Below are 22885 nucleotides of genomic sequence, written 5' to 3'. Positions count from 1 at the left end.
TATTTTCCACTTTTTTCATAGCAGCCATTTTACTGGGTATGAAAGGGTATCTTATTGTGGTTCTGATTTGCATTTCTCTAATGGCTAATGATGTTGAGCATCTTTTCATGTGCTTTCTGCCCGTTTCTATATCTTCTTTGCAAAGATGTTTATTCAAGTCTTTTGACAGTTTTTAAAGTGTTGATGGTCTTTTTGTTGTTAAGTTGAAGGATTTCTTTTTATATTCTGGATATTAAGCCTTTATCAGATATGTAGTTTCCAAATATTTTCTCCCATTGTGTAGGTGCTCATTTTATTTTAATTATAAAGCCCTCAGATGAACAAAAGTTTTTAATTTTGATGAGGTCTTATTTCTCTGTTTTTTTTTTTTTTTTCTTTGGTTGGTTGGTTGTAGTTTGGGTGCAAAGTGTAAGAAGCCACTGCCAAACACAAGGTCCTGGAGATGCTTCCTTTGAGTTAATTTTTGTATAAGGTGTGCTTTCGTTTTTGTTTTTGATTTTTTGCAAATGATGGTCTAGTTTTCTCAGCACTATTTATTGAAGAGACTGTTCTTTCCCAATTGAGTGATCTTTGCCACCTTGTCAAAAATCAGCTGGCCATAAACGTGACGGTTGATTTCTGAGCTTTAAATTTGATTCCATTTTTCTATATGTCTATTCTTTTGCCAGTACCATGCTCTTTTGATAACTGTGGCTTTGTAGTAAGTTTTGAGATGGGAAGGGTAAGTCCTGCAACTTCATTTTTCTTTTGCAAGATGACTTTAACTATTTGGGGCCCCTTACCTTTCCATATAAATTTGATGAGTGGCTTTTCCGTTTCTGCAAAGAAGGTTGTTGGAATTTTGATTGGTATTGCACAGAATCTGTAAATTTCTTTGAGAATATTGACATCTTAATGATATGCAGTCTTCCAATCCATGCACATGAGATGTCCTTCCATTTGTTTAGGTCTTCTCTAATTTCTTTTAGCAATGTTTTGTAGCATTCTGTGTACAAGTCCTTTACATCCTTGATTAGATTTATTCCTAGATATTTGATTCTTTTAGTTGCTATCATGAATGGAATGTTTTTGTGGTTTCTTCTTCTGATTGGTCATTCAGAAGTACCTCTCAACTCTATTTGAAATCTCTTAGCCACTGAAACTTAATTTTGTTTCATTTTTCTTCCCCCATTTTGTCAAGAAGGCTTTCTTGATCCCACAGTGCAGGGTCCAGAGTCATGTCCCATGTTGCCAGGGAGATTTACACCCCTGGGAGCTAGGTCCCATGTAGCGGGAAGGGCAGTGAGATCACCTGCAGAGTTGGCTTAGAGAGAGAGGCCACATCTGAGCAACAAAGAGATTCTCTGGGGGTGACTCTTAGGCACAATTATAATAGGCTTAGCTAGAGCCATCCATTTTTAAACAATTCTGTTTCAGTCTTTTTGGTGGTTATCTGCAAATCTTTAAAAGCTTACTTATACTGCTAATACTTTGTTCATCAACTTTAGACATTATATATTTAGTTTATGATGTGTTAAATGGTGACTTAGCATGCAAGCCTATGCTTCTTCCCACCCCAGTTGTTTTATCAGTGTTTTTAGTTCCTTAATTTGCTATTGTTAGAACTTTAAAAATATACAGAAATATTCACTATTTATATGTTTATGATTGGGTAATATCTTGACTCCATACTTTGTAAGTGCAGTGAGTTCAAATTTAAGGATTTCAAAGTCAACCAATAAATATATTTTACCAGTAGATGGCAGTAACACACAAGCTATTTATTGGGGGCTGCTACTTTGAAAGGTTTGCAAGGGAGGGGAGGACCTTCACAGTGGGAAACTTTCCAGAGGCTTTTTCTTTTATTAGGAGAGGTAAATATGCCTCTTCACTATATTCCTTAGGCCTTCCAGCTTATTAATCATTCTATTCATTGCTTGGTATCCAAACCTTTTTCTGTCTTAAAAGGATTCTTATCCAGTTTACCATTCAAATTTGCATTATATATTTTCTAGGCCTGCTACAAAGTTGCATTGTTTTTGATGGAAAAACAACAAAACTGCATTGTTTTGGTGGAAGTATAGCTTCAACTAACTTCTAAATATACACAGAGGGTAAATTTTCTGAGTCCTTCAGTACATATGATTTAAGACAGAATGGTTATAAATAATTTTCCCTCCACCATTTTCTAATATTCATTGTCGCTTATGAAAATTCTAATGCCAGTTTTATTTGTGTTCCTTTTAGGGGAGATTGCATGAATTTCCTCTGTAACAAGTGGGTACTATTAAGGCAGTTGGGTTTGATACCTTTGGAAGATAGCTTGCTCAAGAAGGCAGACTGGCAGGGTAAGGGATAATGGGAGTAATAGGCTCTTGGATTTATCACTGGGGGTAAGAAGAACTGATGGGAGTGGAGGGTGTTACAGGAAAATAGCCAAAGTGAGCATCTATCATGTCAAGTAACTATGCAGTGTTAAGGTTCCTATGCTGACTCCAAGGAGCCCATATATGTGTCCCATGAAAAGGCCAGCATTTGTGTACCTGCCACACACAAAGCATTGGTGGCCAAATAGTGTTGTCAAAGAAAGAACAAACAGCATGACCTAATAAGTAAATGTCTCTTTTTCGCTTTCCTCTAATACCCACTCACCCTTACCCCCAGCTCCTGGAAGAGAGATAAGTAGGCTGGGAAATATTGAAAGAGCATACTATACCACTTCCTTTCTACAGGTTCTCTAATCCATTGGTCAAGTCTAACCTAATGGGGATGTTTTGACTTAGACTGGATCTTCAGGTTTTAAGCATATCCAAAAGTGAGTTTAATTGCCAAAATGACAGTTATTGCCCTAAGGACCCATTAGCCTAAAGGTCTCAGTTCTTGCTCTTATCGTAAAAAATTGAGTGAATCCTAAACTTGTAATAGGCACAGCTTTAATTTCCATTTAAGGAGAAAATTTATATGTACATATATATTTGTAGATCCCTTGCAATAACAACAGGATTACCAGATGTGTCTTGTTATGCTCTAATCAAGCCATTTCTGGGTTTGGGTTTGGGTAGGTGTGGAACATTTGAAGGATTTGCCAATTATGCCAGGAGAGATATTCAAGTATAAATGGACAGTAACTCTATAAGATGGGCCAACTAAATCAGATCCTCGGTGCCTGACCCGATATTACTCTAGCTTCATTAATCTAGAGAGAGATCTAGCTTCAGGACTAATTGGTCCTCTCCTCATCTGCTACAAAGAACCTGTAGATCAAAGAGGAAACCAGGTGAGTTTTTCCATTCCTAGTGTTGGGTTTGAAGCTAAAAATAGGATGATGATGCATATGAATTTCCATATAGTATTTCCTATACTCTATCAGCATCTGTCCCCTAACAGTCTGCAGAAAATATAATAGCCAACAATATAGACTAATAAAAGAAATGAACTAGGTCTCTCTTAACCTTTATTGAATATGTGTTTGGTGTAATAAACTTGCCTGTCATAAGGACAGGAGAGCCTAGACCTTAGATTATTTCTAAAATATTCATTACTTATGTGAATCATCTTGCCCATTTTTGCATCTTCAGTTATCACTTATTTTTAGATGACCCACAAATTTATGTTTACAGCCTAGACTTATCTCTGAACATCCCATTGCAAGGGACCCAAATGCACCTAAAAATTAACACATGGCATTAAGTCACAACTCAATAGTTTTTGAGTGAAAGATGGGAAAATACATAAAATATTTCAGAATTATTTAAATTTAATATGGTTAGAATTTGAACAGTCCTGCTTCTTAAAAAAAAAGCTAAATTCTAAGAACAAAATAAAACCTTGATTTTTCATAAAAACTCATTGCTTGACTCCAGAATATCTCACTGTCATATTGCCAAGCTTGACTACATGTCCATTTGGTTATTTATGATACATAGGATTCCTACTCATCTGAAAGCAGTGTTTTAACTAACATTTCATTGGTATAGAGAGTAAAACACATAACCTTCAGTAAGGTAAAACATGTGGAACAAAAACACAGAGAGCCATAAAGTTTGGCCAAGTCCCCATCCTGAAGAATTTTTCCTAATTATAGTTTTTCCACCAGTTTTTGGAAAAAGACTGAAATATACCCCTATATTCCCAAATCTCCTCCCTTATGCATTTTGATGTCTATAGTTATAGGTTATACAAAATGAAATTTATACACATTAGTGAGATTTACACTGACTCCATTAGTAAGAGACTAATTCACAAGTTTGGTTTAATTACAAACTGCTCTTCTGAAAAAAATGAAAACATTTTAAAACAGAAAACAGAAGGTATTAGTATAATTTAATATTTTAATATTTTTGTGGTTCATTTTAGTTTTATTTTTTATTTCCATTTATCTCTTTTTCTTTTTTTAAATAGATTGGTAGCCTTGTAGAAGGGCAGTTGCTAGATGGAAGTTTAGAAAAAGCATTAATCCTGTTTGATTTGACTAACTTGTTTAAGAAAGACACTGAATAATCACTTGGATATTTAAAGACTTAAAATTATCTAACCCAAGCATGGCACCAAGAAGGCTACAGACTATTAAAAAATCAGACAGCATCCAGCTTTGGATCCAGAAAAAAACTGTCTTATGGGTCTAGTCACCCTCTTGCCTGAGGACCCATTTGCTCTAAACACATACTCACTGCTCAACAAGCCCTGGTACATGCTGTAATAGTGACCCTAGGAGGAAATGGAATTAAAGAAAAGGTTTATAGTATTATCAGGTAGCAATTAGCAGTCTACAATGGAAGTGATGGCGTGTACATGATATATATGTGTGTAGACTGCTAATTGCTACCTGATAATACCAGTAGCATTTCTTTCTCCCTTTCAATGCGTGTAATTAACAGATGATGTCAGACAAGAGAAACTTCACCCTGTTTTTCTGTATTTGATGAAAACCGTAGCTGGCACCTCACAGAGAATATGCAGCATTTCCTCCCAAATGCAGCTGGAGTGCAGCCCCAGGATCCAGAATTTCAGGCCTCCAACATCATGCACAGTGAGTAAGCAGCTTTTGAGTCTAGTGGGTAATGGATACATGGAAATTGTTGCCACAATACTTGATGTCCAGATAATGAATGAATTGATATGTCATGCAACAATTATATTTCTTTTATAAATTGTTACATATAAACATATATAATTTTACATAAATACATGTGTGACTATATAATGCATATTTTAAAATGCATTAATCAAATTTCCTTTCATTATTTGCTTGTCTTTCTCCTCCCTTTCATCTCATCTGTTTCCACATTACACCCTTCTACCACCCATTCCATGACCAGAGAGAACATGTTTAAATATATCTTCTTTATGATTATAAAATTATATATAAACACTTATATACATACCTGTGTGTACGTGTTTATATACATATACAAATCTGAATGCCAAAAACTTGAAAAACATTTTCAATCTCAGTACTCTACAAGAAAATTTAAAAGAGAATACCAGTGAGATAAGTTTGTACGTATCAGACTGGCAAAATTATGAGATGATTGTTACCAGTGGGCTTGTGAATAAAAGGATATTCTTATACATTACTAGTGGATAACTAGTAGAGCCTTTTGGGAAACTGATCTGGTCACATCCATTAAAGTTAAAAATATATGCCTTTCAAGGTTCTGGTTGTGGTTAAGATGGAGTAAGCATACTTCACCTGTCTATCCCACTGAATGTGACTAAAAAACCTGAACAAACTTCATGGTGTAGATAACTGAGAACTCTGGAAAATATGTGGTAGCAAACAGATTGTGGAAGGAAACCAGAAGTCAAAGCAGGACCAATTCAGTAGAGATTTCCTGATTTACCTTTCCTCCAGGATCTCCTGTCCTAGAAACAGAGGCAGCCCAAAACCCAGATTTGTGCACTTGAGGATGGACAGAACAGTTCCATGAGATGCCTCTCTTTCTGGTCAGGAAGAGTAGGGGAAATCCCTCTTCTTTTCTGTTCTCTCCCGTTCTATTACCCAGGAAACTTCATGGTGCCAGCAGAAATGGCTGAGCAGGGATTTGAAACTCTGTGGGAGGGGAACTTTTCTCTCTGATAAGAGAACTGTGGTCTTAGAAGCATGGGAAAAAGCCACTTTGGGTTCTTCCTCACTCTGTCCTCCTGCCATTTGGTTCCAGTAGAGGACAGCTGAAGGAAGTGTGCAGCAACAGAGAAAATGAAAGCCCCATATTTCTAGCTAAAAAAAAAAAAAAAGAAAATGAGGCCCGTGGGAACCAGAAAGTGATAGAGATCATGGAGACCATAACATTTTGTATAAACTCCAAAGCTCAACTTCAAGCTGTACATGTGTGGAATTGATCCTAAACAGCATACCAAAGGTTTTGATAACTGAACTAATGGATAGATCAAGCCAAGGTCCCACATTGGCCACTGAGTAGCACACACAAGGGACGCATCCAAACAGTACCACGGTCTTTGAAAACTGAATTGACATTACAACCAGAGCCCACAGATGGTGGGTAGGAACTTGGAGGCTGAACATAACTGTGTAGATTGCCAGCTAAAACAAACAGTAAAAACCCAACATTCTTCACAGGATTTAAGCAAGACCTAGAGTCTCAGAATATAATATTCTAAATGTCCAGAATGCAAGACCCAGGAAATTCTCAGTAAATCATAAGGGAAAAGGTAGTCAGCACATGCCAACACCAAGATGATACAGATGTTGGAATTATTAGGAAAAGACTTTAGAACAGCTATTATAAATAATTATGCTCCAACAAGTAAGGTTGAATACACTTGAAATTAAAGGAATGATAGAAAGTATCAGCAAAGAAATTGGGCAATATACAAAAGAAACAAATGGAAATTTTAGAAGTGAAAAATACAGAAACCAATTCAATAACAGTCTGGATAAGACAGAGGAAAGAGTCAGTTAACTTGAAATCTATGAATAGAAGTTATTCAATTGGGAAAAAAGACAAAAAATTGAAAAAAAGAAGAGTCTCAGGGACACCAAAAGACCCAATACTTATGTCATTGGAATCCCAGAAGGAGAGAAGAGTATTGTAAAGAAAAAATATTTAAAGAAATTATGGCTGAAAACTTTCCAAATTTGACAAAAGATATAAACTTACAGGCTTAAAAGCTCACTGAACTTCAAACAAAATAAATGCAAAAATCATCTATGCCCAAACAAATAATAATCAAACTGCTGAAAACTAAAGACAATGAAAACAACTTGAAAGTAGCCAGAGAAAAATGAAACATAGGGCAACAAGGATTTAAAAGACTGCAGATTTTTCTTCAGAAAATATGGAGGTCAGAAGAATGTAGAACAACATTTTTTTTTAAATGCTGAAAGTAAAGAACTGTCAATCTGTAATTCCATAACTGGAGAAAATGTCCTTCAGGAATGAAGGCAAAAATTTTTTAATTATCAATCAGATGAAGCAAAACTAATAGAATTCATTGCCAAAAGATATTACCTAAAAGAAATGCTAAAGGAAATTCTTCAGGTGGAATGAAAATGATAACAGATGGTAACCTGGAACTTCAGGAATGAACTTCAGGAATGAAGGCAGAGCAACAAATGTGGTAAATATCTGGGCAAATATATTTTCCACCTTTTAACTACTTTAAAATATGTATGAGAGCTAAAAAATTATAACATTGTTTGATGGGGTTTCATAGATTTAACATATGTGATGACTGCTACATAAATGGAGGATAGCTAAAGGTCCTATATAATGGTAAGGCTGCCACATTTCACTTGGAGATTGCTACATTCCCCTTGAAGTGGTAAAAATATTAGTTCTAAGTAAACTGTGAAAAGTTGAGTATTGTATTGTAATCCTTAGAGCAATCACTAAAAGCAAAACCTATGAAGAGATATAATCAAAAGTCAATAGATAAATTTTTAAAAAGACAGGAAAGGGAAAACATAGAATAAAAACATAAAATGGTTAATAAAATAGTACACCTAAATCTAAACATATCATAATTGCATTAAATATAGAAGTTCTAAACATATCAATTAAAAAGCAGAGATTATCAGAATGGATTAAAAAAACAAAACTCACTTATATCCTCTCCATAAGAAACCCACTTTAAATATAATGATGTAAGTATATGAAAAGTGAAAAGATGGAAAAAGATATATCATGCAAGTATTAATTTAAAAAATTGGAGTGGCTATGTTAATATGAGACAAAGTAGACATCAGAGCTAAAAAAATTATCTGAGGCAAAGAGAGGCACTGCATAAGATTAAAGGTCATTTCACCAAGGCAATCCCAAATGTGTATGCACCTAAGAACAGAGCTTCAAAATACATGAAGCAAGTATTTATAGAACTGAGAGGAAAAGTGAAGAAATCTACAAATATAGTTGTACATTTCATTACTCCTCTCTCAGTAATTGACAGGAAAAGTTCACAAAAAGTGAACAAACATAGAGAAGAACAGAAAAACCTTATCAACCAAACGTATCTAATTGACATTTACAGAACGCTCCACCCAAAAACAGAATGCATATCAAGTGCACATGGAGCATTCAATATTTTAGACTTTATCCTGGGTTATAAAACAAACTTTAACAAATTCAAAAGACACAAAATATTGCAAAGTATATTCTGTAAAATTAAATTAGAAATCAATAATATAAACACAACTGGAAAATCTCCAAATACTTGGTAATTAAACACTTTTAAATAATCCATGGTTCAAAATGAATGAAAATGAAAATAGAATATATCAAAAATTTATGGGCTGAAGAAGACCCTAGAAGAGCATAAAGAGGAAATTGCAAGAGTAAATTAAAAAAAAATATATGGGAAGTAGCTAAAGTTGTGCTTAGAAGGAAATTCATAGGTCTCAAATCAACAATTTAGGTTTCTGTTTTAAGAAACTAGAAAAAGAAAATCAAAATAAACCCAAAGCAAGCAGAATGAAGAAAATTATAAACATAAGAAATCAATGAAATTGACAACAAAAAAAGAAGAAATAACAATTCTACAAAATCTTTTCCAGAAAATAGAAAAGGAGGGAACACTTCCCAAATAATATTTTTTACTCCAACCTTACCCTGATAACGAAACAAGACAAAGACAGTATCTCATGAACACAGATACAAAAATCCTCAACAAAATCTTAGGATAATGAATCCAGCAACATACTAAAAAAAAAAAACATACTATGATGAAGTGAGACTTTTCCCTAGAATGCAAGGTTGGTTTAATATTAAAAACTTCAATTGATGATAGTTAATAGTACAATTATAAAAATGTTTTTTCATGAATTGTAACAAATGTACTACACTAATGTAAGGTGTTAATAATAGGTTGGTATATGGGAACCCTTTATTTTATGCTTTATTTTTCTGTAAACCTACAACTTTTTAATTAAAAAAATCAGTCAAGGTAATCAATTGTACTAACAAACTAAAGAAGAGAAACCACACAATCATATTATTTGCTGCAGAAAAAGCATTTGACAAATCTAGCATTCATTCATGATAAAACTCTCAGCAAGCTAGGAAGGTTAGAGAACTTCATTAACAGTAAAATAGATATCACATAATGAAATCCATATAGTGGTGAAAATTAACAACAAAAAAGCTATACACAACAATACGAATAAATCTCACAAGCATAATTTTGAGTAAAATATTAAGTCTCAAAAAATACAGACAATATTGTATCATTTACATAATAATGTAAAATGGGCAAGTTATATCATTTAGAGATGGAAGTAAAAATATAAAGATTATCAAGGACATGATTACCATAAAAAACAGGATAATGGTTACCTCTGGCTGAGTGGAGAAAGGGTATGTTCGAGAACAAACACACTTGGGAGTGGGGCTGTTCAGGAGTGATGATAATGATTTAGATATTTGTTTTATAATTATGTGTTGTAAAAGTTATAGTATTGAGGATTTATTGTGTAGATAGATGCCATAAAGAATAGGGAGTTTGCCGTAGGGATAGAGAGGGAGGGATAGGTACAGAATGAGTTTAGAAGACAGAATGTACAAGACTTGGTAGCTGATTAGATGTATCAAATTAAGGACTTGGAGGACTCAAGGATGATTATTAGATTTCTAACTTGTATATCTAGTAGGGTGGATTGCCACTTATTGATATGAGGAAGACTGGTGAATAAGGAAATTTGGAGGTGGAATAATGAGATCACTTGTTGAAAAATTGAATTTGATGGAGACACTGATTCAACCCAACATACAAGTGTGGGAAATACCAACTTTAAAGCAGCCAACAGAACAAAATAGGTCTATGTTTTATATTGAGGAGGAGCAGCCAGAAACGTATGAGGAAAATTAGGTGCAGAGTCTTCAGATTCAAGGAAGGGGATAATTTCAGTAAAGAGCTTTGATTGTCAAATTGTATTTCTCTCCGTCTCCACTGCTACAACCCTAGTGGTTAATTTCCCTCTAGGGAGGGGACATTTAAGACTCCACCAGAGAAAATGGATATGGCACAGGCAGTGTGCAGATGGCCTTGACTGTAAAACAGAGATCCGAATAAAATAGTTAAAACCCCCAAAAGTGCTGTGGTTAGATGAAATTAATAAATTGAACAAAATTAAATTTAAGAACATCTATTCATCTAAAGACATCCATAATGGAGGATGGGTGAAAATATTTGCAATACATATATCATACAAAGAACTTGTGTCCAGAATATATAAAGAACTCATCCAAATAAAAACAGACAACTCTATAGAAAAAAATGAGCAACAGACTTGAGCAAACACTACAAAAATAGGATATGTAAATGGTGAATAAACATATAAAAAGGGATCTACCTCATTAGTCCTCAGGAAAAATGCAAATTAAAAGCACTGGTGAGAAATTACTACATACACCAGAATGGCCTAAAATTAAAAGACCAACCATAACAAGTATTTGGAAGATGTGGAAGAACCAGAACTCTCATACATACACTGCTAATAGGAATGGAATTGTGCAATTACTTTGGAAAGTGTTGGCAATATTTAAGGGTGAATATATGCATACCCTACTGACTCAGCAAATCTACCCCTAGGTATATACTCAACAGAAGTGTGTAATTCATGAAAAGACATTATTTAACACTTGTTAATAATGTGAAATGGTGTGGAATCTATTTTTCCAAATGGATAGTCATATTTAATAACATAATTTACCAACTAAACTTGCTCATTATTTCCCCTACTGGTTTGAGATGCTGCCTTTATCACATAGTGAATTTCTATTTATATCTGGGTCAGTTCCTGGGCTCTACATTGTGTTTGACGTATTTGTTGATTCCTGCATTAAGACCATAGTTATAATCACAACAGTTCTATAATATCTCCAAATAAGTTGCAGGACAAGAAATTTTGATTTTTAATCAGTTGTAATAAGCTGGTGTCTGAGCATTGTCTGATGGATTTGTGAGCTACCACTTTGTACAGTACCTGGTAATGTGAATTAGACAAATGCTTATGGAACGGATGGAAGAAAGATGGAAAAGACTTTCTGAAACAAATTAATTCTCTTTGAAGACTAAAGCCAATGTTAACTTGGTTCATTTTTTATTTTGAAATAATTTCAAACTCATAGAAAAGTTGCAAGAATAGTACAGACAACACCCATATACACTTTACCCAGATTCACCCATATTTAACATTTTGCCATGTTTGTTTTGTCATTCTCTTTTTCTCTATATGCATATTTTATTACTTATTTTTGTAACCATTTGAGAATATGTTGCTGATATCATGCCCATTTACCTCTTAAGACTTCATTATACATTTCCTACATAACCAAGGTATTTTCTTACATAACTAAAGTGCAGATATGAAATTCTGGAAATTTAACATTGATAGAATACATTTATCTAATTGGCTGCCTATATTAAAATTTAACAGTTTCTCCAGAAATGTGTTTTTAGCATTTTCTCTTCCAGTACAAGGTCCAGTCTGGGACCATGCATGACATCTAATTGTCACACTTCTTTAGTTTCCATTAATCAGAAACATTTCCAGAGGTTAATTTTGATCATCTGGTCAAGATTTTTTCTGGTTTCTTCTATGTGTAGTTACTATTTTCTTTCTTGCAATTAATAATCAGTCTGTGGGGAGACATTCTGAGACTATGCAGACACTCTGCTCCTTATCAAACTGCTCCCCACAATATAGCATCTAAATCACTATTTACCACCTCTTCCACATTTACTCAGCAATATTTTACTCTTAAGGAAGAGTCCTCTGTTCTCTATTCATCTATCTGTCCATCTATTTACATAGCTATCATTAATATGGACTCAAGGATTCTTATTTTATTCAATGGGTTGTACTCCATTTACTGTCCTTATTTGATGCTCAAATTGACCGTATTTGGCCAACTGGAGATTCCACACAGGCTCCTGTGTCCTTTTGACATGTCCTTATCATTTTGTGAGCACTTCCTTACTTTCTGACCTAAATTTTTCCAGGCTCATCTTGTCATTTCTCTATCCCAGGCCTGGATTAGCCATTTCTCAGGGAAGCCTTGGTTTCTTTTGTTGGAAAATAGTATTCAGAAATAAAGATTTGTGTTCCACATATTGTCATCATACCTAGGTTGTGTATGTGTGTCTGTGTACACTATATATACTGTATACATACTGTACATATATATATAAAATCTCTTGCAAATGATCCCTATAATTCTTAATTAACCACCTTATAATATAGTCCCTGTTCACAACTCACAACAAAGGATTATGTATAATTCTACCACATAGTCCAGATAAATTTCATTTATTTCACAGCTTTGCCTAGAGTCAGACCTGATATATAATGCTGTATTATTTAATCCCAGAATAAAAGATGATTCTCATCTCCACATATCCAGAAACTGTATGCAACTCTATGGCTCTCTCCTCACTTTGGAATTGGGGGCCTAGCTGATAAATTATTAACAATCTATACTTTTTTGGAAGGTATAATGCTATCTGTTTTTGGAAGTAAATTGATGGGCATAACATATAATCATTTCTAATCATATCATGACAATCTAAAATAATAAATCTGGGATACTGCTAAAACCTTATGTTCCCCATTGCTTTTGCAGGCATCAATGGCTATGTTTTTGATAGCTTGCAGTTCTCAGTTTGTTTGAATGAGGTGGCATACTGGTATATTCTAAGTGTTGGAGCACAGACTGACTTACTATCTGTCTTCTTCTCTGGATATACCTTCAAACACAAAATGGTCTTTGAAGATACGCTTACCCTATTTCCATTCTCAGGAGAAACTGTCTTCGTGTCAATGGAAAACCCAGGTGAGTATTTATATTATATTTTACTAATAGCTGTGATTGCTTCACTAGCTATTCATATACTCTTTTGCCCACTAGCTCACCTTTGGGCCAATACTAAACAGTTCAAGTGATTTTGCCAAGTGTAAGGCATCTTTTTTTAGTCACTGATTTGGAGTATACTTTTTTCTAGTTCATGGAAGAGGATTCTAATATTTGTACTATTAACCACAGTCATCATCCACAAAATACACGATGCTATACAGTCCCATGTTTTATCCTCCAGCTTTCCTTCTAGTGACATACATGACCCTCAACTTCCCCTTTCAACCATGCTCACATGCATAATTCAGCACTGTTAATTACATTCTCATTAATGTGCTACCATCACTCTATCCATTTTGAAACATTTATAGTCAACCTAAATAGAAATTCTGCACAAGTTAAGCATTAGCTCCCCATTCTCTACCCTCATTCTTTCTCCTAGTAACTGTAAAGATTTTTAATGCAATTTTATCGAGATATACTCACACACCAAATTATCCATCCGAAGCACATAATCCTCACTGTATCATCATATAGTTGTGCATTCATCACCACAATCAATTTTTGAGGATTTTCATTACTCCAAAACAAAGAAACAAAAATTTTAAACATAGAAAAAATTTTTTAAATAAAAAAAGAACACCCAAACCGTCCCATACCCCTTATCCCTCCTATTTATATATTTTTTTGTCATTATTTTATTACTCATCTGCCCATACACTGGTTAAAGGGAGTGTCAGTCACCAGATTTTCACTATCACATGGTCACATGATAAAAGCTATATAATTATACAATTATCATCAAGAATCAAGCCTATTGGATTACCATTTGACAGATTCAGGTATTTCCTTCTAGGTATTCTAACACATTAGAAACTAAAGAGTAATATCTATATAATGCATAAGAATACCTCCAGAATGACTTCTAATCTCCATTTGAAATCTCTCAGCCACTGAATGTTTATTTTCTTTCATTTTCCTTCTCCATTTTGGTCCAAGAAGGCTTTCTCAATCCCATGATGCTGGGTCCAGACTCATCATTGAGAGTCATGTCCAATGTAGGCAGGGAGAATTATACCCCTGGGAGTCATGTCCAATGTAGAGGGGAGGGCAGTTTACCTGCCAAGTGGACTTAGAGAAATACAGGCCACATCTGAGCAACAAAAGAGGTTGTCAGGGGGTGACTCTCAGGCATCATTATATGTAGGCTTAGCCTCTCCTTTGCAGTAACAAACTTTATAAGGGCAAGCCCCAAGATGGAGGGCTTGGCCTACTAATTTGGTAGTCCCCAATGCTTGCGAGAATAACATTAATAATCCAGGTGGGGAATTCAAGCATTTCTGAATTTTTCCACAGGTCCTGGGGTGGGGGAGGCTGCAAATACATTTTTATTCTCTGCCCAAATTAGTTTTGGATGTATCAGGATTTCACACTAGCCTGTACAAACCTACCAGATCTCACTTCCTATTCAAAGTTCCATGCAATTATGTTGTTTAAATAAATTGACTGTGGGAGGCAGGGCCAGATGGTGGATTGGTGAGGTGTATGTTTTAGTTACTCCTCCAGAGAAGTAGGTAGAAAGACAGGAACTGCGTGGACTGGACACTGCAGAGCAATCTGACTTTGGGCATACTTCATACAACACTCATGAAAATGTAGAACTGCTGAGATCAGCGAAATCTGTAAGTATTTGTGGCCAGGGGACCTGTGCGCATCCCTGCCAGGCTCAGTCTCGTGGGAGGAGGGGCTGTCAGCTCCAGGAAGGAGAAGGGAGAACTGCAGTGGCAGCACTTATCGGAAACTCATTCTACTGATCCAAACTCCAACCATAGATAGACTGAGACCAGACACCAGAGAATCTGAGAGCAGCCAGCCCAGCAGGGAGGAGACAGGCATAGAAAAAAACAGCATGAAAAACTCCAAAATAAAAGCGGAGGATTTTTGGAGTTCTGGTGAACATAGAAAGGGGAAGGGCAGAGCTCAGGCCCTGAGGCTCATATGCAAATCCCAAAGAAAAGCTGATCTCTCTGCCCCCCGGATCTTTCCTTAATAGCCCTAATTGTTTGTCTCTTAGCATTTCAATAACGCATTAGATCTGCCAGGAGGGCCCTTTTTTTCTATCTTTTTTTCATTTGCTAAAACAATTACTCTAAGAAGCCTAATACACAAAGCCTCAAAGACTTGCAATTTGGGCAGGTCAAGACAAGACAGAACTGAGAGCTCTGAGACCAAAGGCATAATCCATGGCTGAAATTCACTAACACCACAACTTCCCAAGAAAGGGGGGCCATCCTCTCACAGCCATCATCCTGGTGGACGGAGGAAAACACTCCTGACCCGTCACTGGCCCCATAGCCCAGATCTGCCGAGAAAACCGTGTGACGAAGTGCTTCAAATAACAGGCACACACCACAAAACTGGCGTGAATTAGCCTTCCCTGCACACATCAGCTGGTTGTCTCAGACTTGGAAGTAGTGTGAGCAGAGAATTAACAAGCCCCATTCAGCCATCATTTCAGCAGACGGGAGCCTCCCTACACAGCGCAGCAGCCCAGAACTGCCCTGGGGGTGCACTAAACCATTGACATAGCACAGTCATCCCTCAACAGGACCCAGGTGCACGGCCTGTAGAGGGGCCCACTTGCAAGTCTTCAGGAGCCATACGCCAATACCAAAGACTTGTGGGTCAGTGGCAAGACAAACTGTGGCAGGACTGAACTGAAGGATTAGACTATTGCAGCAGCTTTAAAAGTCTAGGATCATCAGGGAGATTTGATTGTTAGGGCCACCCCCCCTCCCTGACTGCCCAGAAACACGCCCATATCAGGGCAGGCAACACCAACTACACACGCAAGCTTGGTACACCAACTGGACCCACAAGACTCACTCCCACACTCACCACAAAGGCAAAGCAGGGGAGAACTGGCTTGTGGAGAACAGGTGACTCGTGGACGCCACCTGCTGGTTAGTTAGAGAAACTGTACTCCATGAAGCTGTAGATCTGATAAATTAGAGATAGGACTCTGATTGGTCTACAAATCCTAAAGAACCCTATCAGTAAAACAAATGCCAAGATGCCAAAAACAACAGAAATTATAAAGCATATGAAAAAACATGATATGGATAACCCAAGCTCACAACCAAATCAAAAGACCAGAAAGACAGAGCACCTAGAGCAAATACTCAAAGAACTAAAGAGAACAATGAGACCATAGTACGGGATATAAAGGATATCAAGAGACCCTAGAAGAGCATAAGAAAACATTGCAAAACTAAATAAAAAAATAGATGATCTTATGGAAATTAAAGAAAACTGTTGACCAAATGAAAAGATTCTGGATACTCATGGTACAAGACTAGAGGAAGCTGAACAATGAATCAGTGACCTGGAAGATGACAGACCAGGAAATGAAAGCACAAAAGAAAGAATGGGGAAAAAATAAAAAAAAATTGTAATGGACCTCAGGGATTTGATAGATAATATAAAACGTCCAACTATAAGACTCATTGGTGTTCCAGAGGAAAAGAAAAGGTAAGGTCTAGGAAGAGTATTCAAAGAAATTGTTGGGGAAAACTTCCTAAATCTTTTAAACAACATAAACACACAAATCATATATGCCCAGCGAACTACAAATAGAATAATTCCAAATAAAACCCACTCGGAGACATATTCTGATCACACTGTCAAATACAGAAGAGAAGAAGTAAGTCTGAAGCAGCAAGAGAAAAGCAATTCACCACATACAAAGGAAACAGCATAAGACTAAGTAGTGACTACTCAGCAGCCACCATGGAGGCGAGAAGCAGTGGCACAACATATTTAAAATTCTGAGTGGGAAAAATTTCCAACCAAGAATACTTATCCAGCAAAGCTCTCCTTCAAATTTGAGAGAGGGCTTAAATTTTTCACAGACAAACAAATGCTGAGAGAGTTTGCTAACAAGAGGAGTGCCCTACTTCAGATACTAAAGGGAGCCCTACAGACAGAGAAACAAAGAAAGGAGAGAGAGACATGGAGAAAGGTTCAGTACTAAAGAGATTCGGTATGGGTACATTAAAGGATATTACTAGAGAGAGGGAAAAACATATACGACAAACATAAGCCAGGATAAGATGGCTGATTCAAGAAATGCCTTCATGGTTATAACGTTGAATGTAAATAGATTAAACTCAACAATTAAAAGGTATAGATTTGCAGAATGGATAAAAAAAAATGAACTATCAATATGCTGCTTACAAGAGACTCATCTTAGACACAGGGACACAAGAAATTGAAAGTGAAAGGATGGAAAAAAATATTTCATGCCAGCTACAGCCAAAAGAAAGCAGGTGTAGTAATATTAATCTCAGATGAAATAGACTTTAAATGCAGGGATGTTTTGAGAGACAAAGAAGGTAACTACATACTAATAAAAGAGGCAATTCAACAAGAAGAAATAACAATCATAAATGTTTATGCACCAATCAAGGTGCCCACAAAATACATGAGAGAAACACTGGCAAACTAAAGGAAGCAATTGATGTATCCACAACAATTGTGGGAGACTTGAACACATCGCTGTCTCCTATAGATAGATCAACCAGACAGACCAGCAATAAGGAAATTGAAAACCTAAACAATCTTATACATGAATTGGATTTAACAGACATATACAGAACATTACATCCCAAATCACCAGGATACACATACTTCTCTAGTGCTGACAGGACTTTCTCCAGAATAGATCATATTCTGGGACATAAAACAAGCCTCAATTAATTTAAAAAGATTGAAATTATTCAAAGCACATTCTCTGACCACAATGGAATACAATTAGAAGTCAATAACCATCAGAGACTTAGAAAATTCACAAATATCTGGATGTTAAACAACGCACTCCTAAACAATCAGTGGGTTAAAGAAGAAATAGCAAGAGAAATTGCTAAATATATAGAGACGAATGAACATGAGAACCCAACATACCGAAACCTATACGATGCAGCGAAAGCAGTACTGAGGGGGAAATTTATAGCACTAAACACATATATTAAAAAGGAAGAAAGAGCCAAAATCAAAGAACTAATGGATCAACTGAAAAAGCTAGAAAATGAACAGCAAACCAATCCTAAAACAAGTAGAAGAAAAGAAATAACAAGGATTAAAGCAGAAATAAATGACATAGAGAACAAAAAAAACAATAGAGAAGATAAATAACACCAAAATTTGGTTCTTTCAGAAGATCAACAAGATTGACAAACCCCTCACTAGAATGACAAAATCAAAAAGAAAGAAGACGCATATAAACAAAACAATGAATGACAAAGGTGACATTACTGCAGATCCCAAGGAAATTAAAAAAATTTTAAGAGGGTACTATGAACAACTGTATGGCAACAAACTGGATAATGTAGAGGAAATGGACAATTTCCTGGAAACATACGAACAACCTAGACTGACCAAAGCAGAAACAGAAGACCTCAACCAACCAATCACAATCAAAGAGATCCAATCAGTCATCAAAAAGCTTCCCACAAATAAATGCCCATGGCCAGATGGCTTCAAAGGGGAATTCTACCTAATTTTCCAGAAAGAACTGACACCAATCTTACTTAAACTCTTCCAAAACATTGAAGAAAATGGAAAACTACATAATTCGTTTTATGAAGCTAACATCAATCTAATACCAAAACCAGGCAAAGATGCTACAAAAAAGGAAAACTACCGGCCAATCTCCCTAATGAATATACATGCAAAAATCCTCAACAAAATACTTGCAAATCGAATCCAAAGACACATTAAAAAAATCATACACCATGATCAAGTGGGGTTCATTCCAGGCATGCAAGGATGGTTCAACATAAGAAAATCGATCAATGTACTACAACACATTAACAAATCAAAAGGGAAAAATCAAATGATCATCTCAAAAGATGCTGAAAAAGCATTCGACAAAATCCAACATCCTTTTTTGATAAAGACACTTCAAAAGTTAGGAATTGAAGGAAACTTCCTCAATATGATAAAGAGGATATATGAAAAACCCACAGCCAGCATGGTACTCAATGGTGAGAGACTGAAAGCCTTCCCCCTAAGATCAGGCACAAGACAACGATGCCCGCTATCACCACTGTTATTCAACATTGTGCTAGAAGTGCCAGCCAGGGCAATCCAGAAAGACAAAGAAATAAAAGGCATCCAAATTGGAAAGGAAGAAGTAAAACTGTCATTGTTTGCAGATGATATGATCTTATATCTGGAAAACCCTGAGAAATCGATGATACAGCTACTAGAGCTAATAAACAAATTTAGGAAATTAGCAGGCTACAAGATTAATGCACACAAGTCAGTAATGTTTCTATATGCTAGAAATGAACAAACTGAAGAGACACTCAAGAAAAAGATACCATTTTCAATAGCAACTAAAAAAATCAAGTACCTAGGAATAAATCTAACCAAAGATGTAAAAGACCTATACAAAGAAAACTACATAACTCTATTAAAAGAAAGAAGGGGACCTTAAAAGATGGAAAAATATTCCATGTTCATGGATAGGAGGGCTAAACGTCATTATGATGTCAATTCTACACAAACTCATCTACAGATTCAATGCAATCCCAATCAAAATTCCATCAACCTACTCTGCAGACATGGAAAAGGTAGTTATCAAATTTATTTGGAAAGGGAAGATGCCTCGAATTGCTAAAGACACTCTAAAACAGAAAAAGCAAGTGGGAGGACTTACACTCCCTGACTTTGAAGCTTATTATAATGCCACAGTTGTCAAAACAGCATGGTACTGGCACAAAGATAGACATATAGATCAATGGAATCGAATTGAGAATTCAGAGATAGATCCCCAGATCTATTGCTGACTGATGTTTGATAAGGCCCCTAAAGTCACTGAACTGAGTCATAAAGGTATTTTCAACAAATGGGGCTGGGAGAGTTGGATATCCATATCCAAAAGACTGAAAGAGGACCCCTACCAAACACCCTACACAAAAATTAACTCAAAATGGACCAAAGATCTCAATATAAAAGAAAGCACCATAAAACTCCTAGAAGATAATGTAGGAAAACATCTTCAAGACCTTGTATTAGGTGGCCACTTCCTAGAGATTACACCCAAAGCACAAGCAACAAAAGAAAAAATAGATAAATGGGAAATCCTCAAGCTTAGAAGTTTCTGTACCTTAAAGGAATTACTCAAAAAGGTAAAGAGGCAGCCAACTCAATGGGAAAAATTTTTTAGAAACCATGTATCTGACAAAAGACTGATAGCTTGCATATATAAAGAAATCCTCAGACTCAATGACGATAGTACAGACAGCCCAAATATAAAATGAGCAAAAGATATGAAAAGACAGTTCTCTGAAGAGGAAATACAAATGGCCAAGAAACACATGAAAAAATGTACAGCTTCACTAGCTATTAGAGAGATGAAAATTTTTTTTAATCTTCATTTTTTGAGATATATTCGCATACCATGCAGTCATACAAAACAAATCGTACATTCAATTGTTCACAGTACCATTACATAGTTGTACATTCATCACCTAAATCAATGCCTGACACCTTCATTAGCACACACACACACAAATAATAAGAATAATAATTAAATTGAAAAAGAGCAATTGAAGTAAAAAAGAACACTGGGTACCTTTGTCTGTTTGTTTGTTTGTTTCCTTCCCCTATTTTTCTACTCATCCATCCACAAACTAGACAAAGTGGAGTGTGATCCTTATGGTTTTCCCAATCCCATTGTCGCCCCTCATAAGCTACATTTTTATACAATTGTCTTCGAGATTCATGGGTTCTGGGTGGTAGTTTGATAGTTTCAGGTATACACCACCAGCTACCCCAATTCTTTAGAACCTAAAAAGGGTTGTCTAAAGTGTGCATAAGAGTGCCCACCAGAGTGATCTGTCGGCTCGTTTTGGAATCTCTCTGCCACTGAAGCTTATTTCATTTCCTTTCACATCCCCCTTTTGGTCAAGAAGATGTTCTCCGTCCCACGATGCCAGGTCTACATTCCTCCCTGGGAGTCATATTCCACGTTGCCAGGGAGATTCACTCCCCTGGGTGTCTGATCCCACGTAGGGGGGAGGGCAGTGATTTCACGTTTCAAGTTGGCTTAGCTAGAGAGACAGGGCCACATCTGAGCAACAAAGAGGCATTCGGGAGGAGGCTCTTAGGCACAACCATAGGGAGGCCTAGCCTCTCCTTTGCAGCAACCGTCTTCCCAAGGGTAAAACCTGTGGTAGAGGGCTCAACCCATCAAACCACCAGTCCCCTATGTCTGTGGTCATGTTAGCAACCATGGAGGTGGGGTAGGCGAATACCCCTGCATTCTCCACAGGCTCCTCAAGGGGGCACTACATCTTTTTTTTTTCCCTTGTTTTTCTTTTTCTTTTTTTAACCTTTTTTTCCTTGTTAAATCAACTGTATGGAAAAAAAATTAAAAAAAGGAAAACATAAAATAAAAGAACATTTCAAAGAGACCATAAAAAGGGAGAAAGTAAAAGACAACTAACCTAAGATAACTGCTTTACTTCCCACCTGTTCCTACTTTACCCCAAGAAAGTTACATAACATACCAACATTTCTGTGAACTTATTCCTACTATATCCATCAGAAATTAACAGACCATAGTCATTCCTGGGCATCCCCAGAATATTAAATAGCATATCTGTTCTTCTTGGATTACTGTTCCCCCTTCCTTAATTGCTCTCTATTGCTAGTTCCCCTACATTCTACATTATAAACCATTCTTTTTACATTTCTCAAAGTTCACGTTAGTGGTAGCATATACTATTTCTCTTTCTGTGCCCGGCTTATTTCGCTCATCATTATGTCTTCAAGGTTCATCCATGTTGTCATATGTTTCATGAGGTCGTTCCTTCTTACTGCCATGTAGTATTCCATCGTGTGTATATACCACATTTTATTTATCCACTCATTTGTTGAAGGACATTTGGGTTGTTTCCATCTCTTGGCAATTGTGAATAATGCTGCTATGAACATTGGTGTGCAGATATCTGTTCGTGTCACTGCTTTCCGATCTTCTGGTAACTCTATTTCTAGTTTTCTAAGAAACTGCCAGACTGACTTCCAGAGTGGCTGAACCATTATACAGTCCCACCAACAATGAATAAGAGTTCCAATTTTTCCACATCCCCTCCAACATTTGTAGTTTCCTGTTTGTTTAATGGCAGCCACTCTAATAGGTGTTAGATGGTATCTCATTGTGGTCTTAATTTGCATCTCTCTAATAGCTAGTGAAGCTGAACATTTTTTCATGTGTTTCTTGGCCATTTGTATTTCCTCTTCAGAGAACTGTCTTTTCATATCTTTTGCCCATTTTATAATTGGGCTGTCTGTACTATTGTCAGTGAGTTGTAGGATTTCTTTATATATGCAAGATATCAGTCTTTTGTCAGATACATGGTTTCCAAAAAATTTTTCCCATTGAGTTGGCTGCCTCTTTACCTTTTTGAGAAATTCCTTTGAGGTGCAGAAACTTCTAAGCTTGAGGAGTTCCCATTTACCTATTTTCTCTTTTGTTGCTTGTTTTTTGGGTGTAAAGTCTAGGAAGTGGCTGCCTAATACAAGGTCTT

General features: G+C 36.2%; 1 protein-coding gene across 1 annotated transcript in view; it reads left to right on the top strand.

Moving 5' to 3' along the window:
* LOC119524142 (coagulation factor VIII-like) overlaps nt 1–22885 on the top strand; it is a gene marked incomplete at its 5' end in the record, with an annotated part of 623301 nt that overhangs the window by 5674 nt on the left and 594742 nt on the right. The window contains 4 exon segments of the mRNA XM_037822771.1: nt 3042–3256; nt 4857–4886; nt 4888–5008; nt 13059–13268. Coding sequence (XP_037678699.1) covers nt 3042–3256; nt 4857–4886; nt 4888–5008; nt 13059–13268 — 576 coding nt within the window.

Source organism: Choloepus didactylus, chromosome Y (assembly GCF_015220235.1).
Source record: "Choloepus didactylus isolate mChoDid1 chromosome Y, mChoDid1.pri, whole genome shotgun sequence".
NCBI lineage: Eukaryota > Metazoa > Chordata > Mammalia > Pilosa > Megalonychidae > Choloepus > Choloepus didactylus.
This window is presented reverse-complemented; position numbering and strand designations above follow the sequence as displayed.